Source organism: Mercenaria mercenaria, unplaced genomic scaffold (genome assembly GCF_021730395.1).
Source record: "Mercenaria mercenaria strain notata unplaced genomic scaffold, MADL_Memer_1 contig_2982, whole genome shotgun sequence".
Lineage (NCBI taxonomy): Eukaryota > Metazoa > Mollusca > Bivalvia > Venerida > Veneridae > Mercenaria > Mercenaria mercenaria.
The window spans coordinates 10,521-22,816 of NW_026461079.1; the positions used below are offsets into that span (position 1 = coordinate 10,521).

A 12,296-nucleotide genomic window follows, 5' to 3' on the forward strand; every position below is an offset into this window, starting at 1 on the left:
TTTTTTTAAAAATTCTTTTCCTTCTTTACCCATAAATTTTTAAAATTGCAGTTTCGGACTTTCGCCCTGAATTCTATCTTCGAAACTTTTTTATAAATGCTTCAGTAAAGTTTCCCCAGTTTTATTTTTTAATGAATAAACCCAAGCTATTACAAAATATATAAATAAGGGTTAACAAGACTTTACCCTTTATTGTATTTTTAAAAAAGCTGCATTAACCCCTAAATCAGCTGCCCAAAGTTCATCAATATCATTAACTATCCCCTTTTCTTCCAAAATTTTTTTCTTTTAATTGGTTTGTGTAATTCTTCTGCTAATTCTCGCCCAGGGGTAGCTCAAGTTACCGGCTCTCAGTGATTGGGGGGTATCCTCCCCCCTTTTCCCGTTTTTTGACTTTGTGGGGGGTTAAACCCCATAGGGAACTTTTGTTCCGTCCAACCCCAATTTTGTTTTTGTTTTAATTTAAAGGGGTTTTTACAACAAATGTTTTGCAATCTTTTCCCAAATGTTTTTGATTTAGTTTTATTTAAGTTGAAAGCATTTTTTTTTGCGCATGTACCCTTTTTTTCCCCGCTTTTTCTGCAAAAGTCATGGTCAAACATACTGCATCCAGTTCGTTGCGGGGGGTCCTTATCAAAGGATTTCCTGGGCCCCCAATAATTATACCTGGGTTTTTACACCTTCTTAGGTAATAAAAGGGAACATTGCTTTTGAATATCAAATTACCTGCTGTGATATATTTAACAAACTTTTATTTCTTTTTTTCCACAAACAACAGGTACCTTATCATTTTCTCCCGTGAAACAAGGTTCCAGCTTCGCGTTTTTTTGTCGTAACTAGGGGGATTTTTAAAAATCAGGAAATTTTCTTTCTTTAAAAAAATTATTTTATTCTGAAACTCATTATTTAAAAGTTTTAAATTTTAACTTTAAACTTTTAATGGGTTTAAAACCTGTGGGTTTTAAATTGTCCCGGGATTTTGTTTGGTTCGGACCGGGGATTAAAGGTTTAAAAAGGTTAAAATGCGCTAATTCCCGTAATTTTTAATCTAAGGGGGGTGAATTTTTACAGGGAAAGGGGTCACATTTTCTATAGAATAATACCGGGGGGGCGTTTTTCTATGGGGGGCGAATCCCTTTTCCGGGTGAATCGGCAAAAAAGATGAAATATAAAACGTTATCTAAATACTTGACCTAGGCTGAGATGTTGTTGAAAAGAATGGTGATAAACGTTTTTTGATAGCCCTTCCCTTGAAAGAAGAGGGGGAATAATATTTTGTTTATTGTCTGTCTGTCTGCTGATCGGTAAACCATTTGGTTTCCAATCAATAAAATGAGAAGGCTTGTAAATAGAATGACTGCCTCTCGTTAAATTGAAATTGACAACGATTTCTTCACAATAACTAAAATATGCATTGTTCTACAGTCATCACACTTCACAGGATATTTACCTGTGGTCAGAAGGTGATTGTGTTGGTTTAAGGTTGGGTACGTCAAAGGTCAAGGTCACAGTGACATCTAGACTTAAAAAGGTTTCAGTTTTTTAAATCAAACAGCCATTGATATTTAGCTGTCAAATTTCATGTGATGCTTGAGTGTGGTCTACTATAATTATTTAGGGGTTATCATGTCAAAAATCAAGGGCAAGGCCGAGAATCTGGAAAAAGGTTTCTGCTCAATACCCAAAAAACGCGTGCCTCATCATTAATTTTTCCAGGATGATTGCACGTGTAGATACTTAATGTTTAAAGGGCCATCAGTGTTCAAGGAACAGGGGTTCTAGGCAGAAAATGTTTTTTCTCGGAGAAAATGATTTAAAAAAAGCACTTTTACTTACAGTCATCAAATTTCACATGGTGATGTGAATATCACAGTGACCTTGAGACTGAAAAAGTATGCGCTCAAAATAAAAAACAAAAAAACAAAAAAAAACAACTCTTTGGTCTGCATTCATCGATTACCTGTTGTCAGTAGATGATGTTTTGGGGGTCAAAAAGCAGGTCAAAGGTCAAATTATTTTCGCAAATTAATTTAATGTCTAAAGTCATCAAATTTAAAAGATTATTGTCTGTGGTCATCGAATGCTGCTATTATTTTTGGCCAATAAGTCAAATGAGAAGTTGATATTTTCCTAAAGAATGAATCAATTTCCTCTTCGCTTAATATCTAAAGAACATTCGTGCCTAATCATTTTCAACATTACCGAATTATAACCTGTGGTCAACAGATGAACACATGATGAACCTATATTTTGGGTGAAAGATTGAAAATCACAAGATCTAGTAACTGAAAACAGTTTCTTTTTACTCTGATTCCTTCTTTCATAAGCTTTAAGCTAATTGCCAAATGCTAACTACTAAACAAATAATGTAAAATGCTATTTGTCAAAACGCAAATAGTCAAAGATTGACTGTTCAACGGTATGGATGCGCCTTGCCAACTGCTAAATGCTAATAGCAAAATGCTATTTGCCAAATGCTGAATGTCAAATATTGACTGTCAAAAGGTATTGGCCAAATGAGGCATTAAGCATTTGGCATTTATTATTTGGAATTTGGCAGTAAATGTTTTGCATTTAGCATTTGGCAATTAGCATGACGCACCGGCCTTCCATAAATAGCTACATTGTAATGAGAAATGCTAATCGTTAGTAATGAAATTCGAAATAAATGCTGCCTTTTGCTATATGCTTTTTCATCACGTGCTGTTCATGTAATGTGCGTGATTGCCAACGTTGTCCGATGCTGTTGATGTCATTTCCTTCCAAACATTTGTTGTAAATTTATGCATTCTTGGGTCGTAGAGTCTTCTGCCAGCCTTATTCAACAACGCTTTAAGAGGAAGTTAGTAAAATAATGTTAATTTGCCATATTTTCTTTGTAATATAGATGTAAATTTGAAGATACTTGTGACCTTGTCAATGGATGTTTTGCGCACCCGGAAGTGTGCCTGATATCGATATCAGGCACATCAGCTCATTTGAACTATAATGTCGGCCTCATGCTGATCAAAAACGTGTAAATTCAGTGCAAATATATTTGCTTCTACGTTAGATAACATATGCAATACTTATAGGTTATTAGATTTGTATCGAGAAATATGCATGAGTTCTGCAGTGGAAATATTGCGCGACTTTTGTAGCGCAATATTATTCCACGAAAGAACGAGAGCATATGCATTGTTGCAAATCTAATAATCTTTTACTACATACACATATACACCTGACATTAATATATAAAGTGATATAAGTTTGTTATTAAGTCTAAGTAAAATTAAAAATAAAGTCGTTAAAGTAATTTTGAACGTGACGACATACATAAACTGACGTCAAAATGACGTCACACACCCAATATTAAATTTGAATATGGAAAAGTATTGAGGAGTCAGTTCCATTAAAATTTAATTGAGTTATTAAATGTGTATGCAGTAGTGAAAAATATCAATGGAGTCACGAAACAAGACACAGAACTGTAGTGACCAGGCATGACAGACGAGTGGTATTTTCCATTATCCTACCGGTATTCGTGGTAACAATGAAAAGAGTCTCAGAGCAAAGCAAGGCAAACTACTATAGTGATTAGCATCAGCAAGGCTATGTATCACTTGAGCAAAGTTATATAGAGCTAGGCAAGGCTATGTATAACTACGCAACTCTATCAAGACATTACCATAGTACTTGGGCAAACCCTTTTGTACACCACTGCTTAACGAACGCAAGTTACTACAAAATTTACCAAACCAAAAGTTAATTGCATTGCTCTGGCTCTAGTTCCGCGTTTTACACTGGTTACTCGTGTGAGCCGGAAACTAGGACAAGAGTTAAACACAGCTTGATCAAAATAAATGCTTAACCGTAAATGAAACTTCTAGCATAGAACAATGCTAAATATGATACGCCCAGTAAACTTTCCATCAACAGAGTTTGATCAGCATGTCCATAACATCATTCAAAGTTGATAATATTCCTTCATATAAATGTTAATACATAGAAAGGAGCAATCCTCAAGTTAAATATACACATATATGTAATAGTTCTGGGACTTTTTACGCCGTTAAATGGGAATGGGACGATCCCAGGGTTTTCCTATGAACAGGAAAAAAAACAGTACAACAGAACTCCAAGAAACCAATGCTGTCCTGCTATCCTGAAAATTACAGGAATGCCCTGTGATTTCCTGATGTCAGGAGATAAAAGTATATATTGTCCTGTTCTCAGAAAATCCAAGGAATGACTTGAGAATTCTTGAAATCAGGATATCCCAGGACAATTGTCCTGTCTTCAGGAAATCCCAGGAATTCCTGATGTCAGGAAATTTCAGGAGAATTGTCCCGTCTTCAGGAAATCCCAGGAATTCTTGATGTCAGGAAATCTCAGGATAATTGTCCTGTCTTCAGGAAACCCCAGGACATGTGATTGGATACCTTGTAAACATGATTTGAAATTCTCTTTGGCGGCACATACAGTTAACAAATTGAATGAATGTTGAATTTCAATTGTATTTACAGTAAGAATATTAAGGATTATCATTTCCAAATATTAACAAATAATTTCTAGTTAAAAAGCATGCATCATGTACGTTGAAACAATACAATCTGTCATTGCAGAAATATCAATTTCTTGGCACATCATAAATCAGCTCAAATATGTTTATACATGGCAAAAAAAGTAGGTGTAAATACTACTATTTAATCTAGAAACATCAAATTATGAGCTTCGTTTCGGGCAAAAAGCTCTTGTCATTCTATGATCTGTTCACTTTTAAGAGTGAAACTGTCTTTGATCAAACAAGTACAGATAATCTAACAAGTACTACCACATTTCACTTTTTAATGCTCTGACTGATTTTAAAGTAAATAATTTTCCAATAACTTACCGGTATTGTTTGTAAAATCATTAAATGAAGGAATATAGTTAGTATTATTTCTAAAAGTTTATACAGAAATAATTTGCTATAATTAAACTTACCACAAATATAGAATATATTCCTGTTACACCAACAATACCACAGTACAAGTGCTTAATGATACAGTTTCTACCAAAACATGGGTCTTCAACACCAGAAAGTAATTAACTTACTAGACCATTACAAGATCATGTTTCAAATTAATTACCATCTTTCGATCTGTATCTTTTAGAAAAAGTCTTGTTTTTTTTTCCTGTGAACAGGACAATTTTTCTATCAAAAGTCCTGTCTTTTAGTGTTAAAGTCCTGTCTTCAGGACTTTTTTGCAGCCTTGCTAAAAGAATCTCAGGATATCTCAGGATAATCCATGGATTTCCTGAGAACAGGAAAATAAAATATTTCTGCACGGGTCTGCTCCATTAATAGTGTGTATAGTCTGCCCAAGTTTCGTGTCAGCTCGGCGGCAAATTGTCTAGAATATAAATACTACGAAGAGCAGTTACTTTGTCCAAAATCAGTTAAATTCAATTTTATATAGCTTTGTAAAATAATAAATGAACTTTATGCAATAGTATTACAATTTGTCAAAAATATATGCTTAAATCATTCGATTTGGGGGTGTGGCTGGTGGAAAAAATCTAACTGACGTTGCTTCGTAGATAGTAGAAGTTTAATTGGAATATTAGGAATATTGCACGAGTTTCCTGTGATATATATGTTCGTAGTTTGGGTTTGATTCCCGAACTAATCTGGTTTATATATATGCTACGCTTATACTAGACTTGGAACCAAAACTGCTTTTGCTTCAAAAGAACTGAAATAAACATACATGCTTAGATAAAGATTCGAAATGGCGATTTCGTGTAAAAATAAAAGTAATTATTTTAAAGATAAATAATTCATAATATGTCAGTGGATTAATGCCACATCTAAGTAATCATTGGCTTTCGTTACAATACTGTGTCTTTAGTCAAAACGTTTTGCAGTAAAAAGTTTCGGCCCCATGTTCCCATAACCGGTAGAACATGTTACTGCTTCAAATTGGACTGGTAGAACATTATAACTTTTAAAATGTAAAAGTTACATTTATTAAGATACAGATAAATCATTAATAAAGTTTAAGAATTTGACAATTAGCGTTTATCAATTAGCAATAAGGCTTTGTGTTTCGATATTTAGCATCTGACATTAAGCATTTAGTATATGGCATGAGGCATTTTGCACGTAGCAGAATTAGGTAATTGGCATTTAGCATTAACTTTTTGTAATTTCGCAGTTGGCAATTAGCCTGTTGCACTGGTCTTCTATATCCAAAGATAAAGTCTGTAATTTTTTGTTTCATGAGAGGAACATGTATATTGGAGTTGACAATTAGCATTTATCAATTGGCAATCTTTGTGTTTTGATATTTAGCATCTGGTATTAAGCATTTAGTATATGGTATGAGGCATTTTGCACGTAGCAGAATTAAGTATTTGTCATTTGTAATTTTGCATTTGACAATTAGCATGTTGCACTGGTCTTCTATATCCAAAGATAAAGTCTGCAGCTTTTTGTTTCATGAGAAGAACATGTATATTGGAGTTTCGCTTTTAGTAAAATGTTGCAATGAATTACTCTTTAATGTACTGATTCAACTTTAGAATAAGCGGAAGAATTTTAAGACACAACCAACACGTGGGAAATGAAATGACTTTGCACGCATATACTAAACTTTCACTGATTATGTGGTGTTTGCAAGGTGAACGCTGAACCGAATCCTGTTTTTTTACTGAAAATCTTTATTCAGAAATCGCAGATTACTGTTGTCTTCACGTTCATTAATGAAAACATCGTTTTTGAACAATAGGACATAAAAGTACTTATTGGTAATGTTAAATATGTTGCATAAAAGTGAATATATGAACATTTTTTGTGGTTCATGTGTGTCTTAGTCTCTTTAACTGCGTAAATATGATACTCGTAATGACAAACAGGAAACATTTAATGCTTAAAATATTTAATATAGAAAGTTACAGTATCGGGAATTTGTCAAATGTAGACAAGCTGGTGGGCAGCCTTCTTCACACAGCATTTTTCCAAGTTGTTATAAAAGAAAAGAGGTAGATCTACCATTTTAAGTGGATAAAATGTTAGCATTTTATTATTATCAGGGAGAAGCCTTGGAGCCCAGTGCAGTACCTCACAACCAGTAAACGCAGACCAGTGTAAAGATTCAAATGCCGGATGTACCTTTAGTGGTTCAGATTACAGGTGTTCATGCAATGATAGGTTTCATCAGGAAGGAAGTGTTTGTGTTGCTGGTAAGTCATTATAAGATTAATTATACATACTTGTATCTTGTTCAGATATAACAACATTTGATAAAGATTAAAGGCTACATAGTCATTATAATTGTATTTTTGATATTATTGATCGCGGCCGGGGAGGCCGCGATCATATTGAATAGGTAAAGTATGTGCGCGCTGGGGAAAATATTTCATGATGGACCTGTGAATTCTTTACTTATGGGTGAAACAGGTCTCATAAGCGTAAATACGACTAGCTTCTACTGATTATAAAACATACTGTACGATTTGTTGTGAATTAACTGTTGTTGTACTTTTAGTAGTTCAACCGCCACCCTTGTTTAAGAGCAACATTTAAAAAACACGTTTTTTTTTCATCCTCAAGTAGTAAGTAAGTAGACTCGCCCAGTTTAATCAATAACCCACAATTGACCGACCCCTCTGGTACAGTATCTAGACGCATAATCTAACTCTATACATAGAGCGTCTACTTCACCCGATTTACATTCGGAACATTTTCACGCGTTTCGGGCTTTATCATATGTTTAACATAGGATTTTTGAACCGTCCAAAGATGTTGGAAATGTTTGTCTCATTGCTTTTTTTTTTTAATAAAAATGTTACTGCTTTCATTGTCTACCACATTTTTTCCACCCTTGCCTGAAAACACAGTAATGAGTTTGTACACTGTTCAGACAATTGTGCTCTGTTGAAATTTAACCAAACACAAGTTTACCTGCATAAACAGAAATCATGATATGTCACCATGCGCGGATCCAGAGGGGGGTGCAGGGACCGGGGGTCCGGCCCCCTCTCTGGAAAATCTTTAAAAAAGGAAAGAAGACAAGAATGAAAGAAAATGTTTTTCGAAAAAAGCAACATTAGGACTGCATGTAAAGTATATGCGGCTGCTGCTACATACGACCCCGACATAATTCATATTATTTATCTAAAAGAAACTAAGAACTTTACCTTCGAGAAAGCTTGATTTTATCATTTTCCCAAATTTAACAGGTTAGTCCATAAAACTGTCCCAGAATGCAAAAAAATGAAGTGCTAAATTTCAAAATTTCCAGAGTGGGTGGGTGGGGGGCGCGGGTTGGGGGGGGGGGGGGGGCAGGGGATCGGACCCCCTCTGAGAAAATTGGCTGTGTCCGTGCATGGTCACTATACCTGTCAAGTACTGGACATTATGGTAAACGCTTCTTTCCTGCACAAATGAAAATTTCGCAACTTCTGTCCGGTTTGTACAAATTTCTGGCCGCGATAAACCATTTGACTGGTATTATATTGTAAGGACCTACCCCCTGGGTACTACTACTTAGTAATAACTGGTATTTGCACAGCAACATCTCCCCTGATAAAGCATGCAAATACAAGTGTATGTTGGGATTAACACCAGATGCATTGAAATAGATACCTGGGACAACCTCTTTGGATGCGTCGATATTGGACAATCTCTGTAGATGCGTCAATATATATATATCATATACCTTGGGAAAACATTTTCGGTCCTATCTAGTCAGGATATCGGACCATAATGATAACCGATATACATACATCACCATCAGTTAAGATGAAGTGCATATATACAGGTACTCCTTTCTGGTTTACATAAATACCTTCAAATTACCACAGGAACTCGGATGAACAGTTAAAAATAGCTCTTTAGTATTGCGACATCATAATAATCGTATAACGCTTACATAACACAAAAGTACGTTCCAGAAGTTGACAATATGGTATCGTAGAAATGATATAACACCGTAGAAATAAATATATCGTCATAGATTAACAATGGAGGACCTAAGCCTATGCAATGGGATCTTCTTCAGTCAAAGCAGTTATATATAGAATCTACATCAGTACAAAGCATTATAATATGTGAATATAGGTAGAATTACGTAGACCAATGCATCTCTTTGGTTCTGCCATAATATGGTAATTCAGACTAGGCATACTGCAAGGTTCGGTTTTACATGGTCTTGTATTTACTTCATAATATTGTTGTTGTTGTTGTTGTTCTGTAAGGTTAAAAGTGCCTATTCTATGAATTTGACTTTCTGCCCTTTAAAATAAAGTTAAGACTGCCTAATAAGTGTTTCTTTTACCTTGCTAAAGAGCTGTTAATGTATTTGTGAATAGAAAAATATATTTCTTGATAGAAATGACTCGTCTGCGAGTTTTACTTCTCAAGGTTTTACGGTTGAGAAGAAGATACCGACTGAAAGCAGACACCCGTATTTATAGCCTTTGGAGTGCCAATGGCAACGGCTTTGACTAATGAAAATCCCGGCTTTAGACTAGGTACTGTGATACGCCCAAAGCAACATTTAACAATGAGAACAATAAAAGTGCGTTACATTTCAGGCTCGAGTACTACAAGCACGGCTTAAAAGAAAAGCCACATAATTATACATGATATACATTATGAAATAACATATTGATAAAAAGCCGGAGCATTATGCGCTGAGCGTAGTGATACATGCAGACGAAACTTGTGACGCTAATAATATATAGTACATACATAGTAAAATGTTAAAATTGATGTGAAATATCCGGCTTACATCAGGCTTTAAGTTATTTAAGCATAAATATGAATCCCTAAAAGTTTCATTCATAACAAAGATACATTCAAGAAAAGCCGGACCCTAAAATGTAGAAGTAGCCCAAAGTTCCGTGTCCGCCATTTTTAAATACCGTAAAGTCGTATCGTCTATAGATAGTCATGATGTGGTAAAAATATCTTCCTGTACGTGTCCGGGAGTTATTAATTTATTCGCTAAAAGAACCATCTGCCTCCTAGATTAATTATGGCAAGAGTTACGTATCCTAATGTAGAGTACTCTCTCATAAGGAGAAATGTCAACAACGATGACATTCTAATTTTTATGAAGAATCTTTGTAGGAAACGGTCCATTTACATAGGTATGACGTATATAAACACTTTAAATATTGAAAACAGTCCTTGTATTAAGTTAAATTACTCTAGTTCAGCAGTTACTTGTATGCTAAATGTTTATTTGTCACATAATTTCATGACGTTCATTTTGTAAGGGAGAATTCCATTACAATATGAAAAAAATACCAATTTAATCATTTTGTGTTCTGGGACTAAAAATCTTGAAGTGAAAATTGAGCTGCCGTCACGAATGTCTCCAATTGTCGTTTTCCAACACTAAATCTGTTCACTTTTGATAACATAAAATTCCCAGTGGTCAGATAAAACTATTATTAGGAAATTCATTGTTGATATTCCTCGAAATATGAGGGTAACTGTGTATTGTACTTGATTGCTTTGTTACATAGAAATAGTTTAAAGAAGGCATATAGGAGATTTAAAGGAATGGTGCAATATATATATATATATAAATCGCACTTTTTAAGGAATTACCTCGAAATTTTTTACACTTGATTATTTTGATGTATATAGTTGTATGAAAGCTTACATTAAATTATGGCCTTTTCTTTTTATTTCAGATAAAGCACTTGGTGAATCCTGCAATAATGCTAATGAATGTTCGGATCCAAATGCCGGATGTCTCGCTAATAAGTGTACATGTGATGGGCAACATTACCAGTATAAACCTTCTAGCAATGCTAATAATGTATGTGAAAAAGGTATAAAAGTGACCAGTGTTTTTATATTGTTTAAAACTTATACAAGCACAATAAAGACAATATGTTTCATTGTACTGCAATTTATTTCAAAGCTTCAATATTCAATAAAGAATTGATCTAAATATCGCAGATCTTTTGCAAGAATGATTTACCTTTAGATGTAGATAGGCTGATTTGATAAAATCCATTTCTTCAGTTGTTTCTATTTTTTCATTAAATTTAAAACCCAGGTTGTTATTCCCCACTGCATAGTGTTTTGCTCATTGTCGGTTGGTCTGTCAATTTAGTTACCGATTAAAAACAAGAGAAATGCTTGATGTACAGCGGTCAAATTTCATAACATGACTGCCTCTGGCCAGTAGATGACCGCTATTGTCCCAGGGTCAGTCTGTGAATGTTATTGTGACTTTCTGAATGAAAATCGTTTCTTATCGATAACTGGAGAATTCTTTAGCCAACATTATACTGAAAACGGTTTCAATTCATTAACAACACTGTTGTCGTCACTCTTCACTGGATTAGAGTTTGTACTGAGTAGGGCACAGTGAGTTTCAGACTGCAAATGATTTTCGGTCAATAGTTAAAGAATTTTTCGGCAAATGACTGACAAGTTTAATACGATTGTTGCTTGCGATCAGCAGAAGATCCCTAATTTTCTGTGGTGAGTAGGTCATAGTTCAAGGTCACAATAACTTTGAAACCGGAAATAGTTTTTCGATCAATTATTGGAAAATATTACGGCTTCGTGCAGTCAAACTTTGGTCAAAAGAACACCTACGTCTAATTTTTCCGGGGTAAGTAGGTCAAATGAGACTAGTTTTCAATAATATGAATTCAGGCACCGCCCAGCATCAGGATTAAATCTTTTATATAATCCACTTGCAAAGAAATATTCAAAACTCGAAAAAAGTGAAACTTTGCTTTAACAGTGATCTTTACATTTAGTGTCATCATACCTCTTGCACTGGCTTTAGGATTTTTTTTGTTTGTTTGCAGTCCACGAAGAAACTTCCTTACCATTTTAAAAGTGTTTTTCAGTTGCATGTACAGTTTTCGTTACGAAAAAGAAGTAAAAGAATCATGTTGACGCGGTTTACGAATTTCTGTGACTTATTGTTGGTGCTCGGATGTTCATGCAGGCAACAAGTCTGCGACGTGTACATAAACCGGAACCGAAAAACATTGAAAAAAATGCCTCAGTATATGCAAACAACAAAGACAAATAACTATATATGGACGTTACCGTCTCGGGGATTTTCATCCCCTATCAAGGTCACTGTAACACTATACAAAACTACTTAGGACTGCCATACAAAGCTGTTTTGGTATTCAAACATTTGGCCAACTTCTTAAGATATTCAGACATATTCAACTCTGTTAACTTCCGCTCAGATTCTATTTACGTTTTATCAGGAAGTGGATCAGACACTAACAAATTTAGTTTAATTATCTTTTGTTTCCGACAGTTGCAGAACCTTTCTAAT

The 12,296-nt window shown here is 34.6% G+C and overlaps 1 protein-coding gene across 1 annotated transcript in view; it reads left to right on the forward strand.

Moving 5' to 3' along the window:
- Positions 1–7,056: 7,056 nt before the first annotated feature.
- Positions 7,057–12,296, forward strand: part of LOC128552638 (uncharacterized) — a gene marked incomplete at its 5' end in the record, with an annotated part of 46,424 nt that continues 41,184 nt past the window's right edge. Inside the window, 2 exons of the mRNA XM_053533680.1 lie at positions 7,057–7,206; positions 10,672–10,812. Of these exons, the coding sequence (XP_053389655.1) occupies positions 7,057–7,206; positions 10,672–10,812 (291 nt within the window). The remainder of the gene's footprint in view (positions 7,207–10,671; positions 10,813–12,296) is intronic.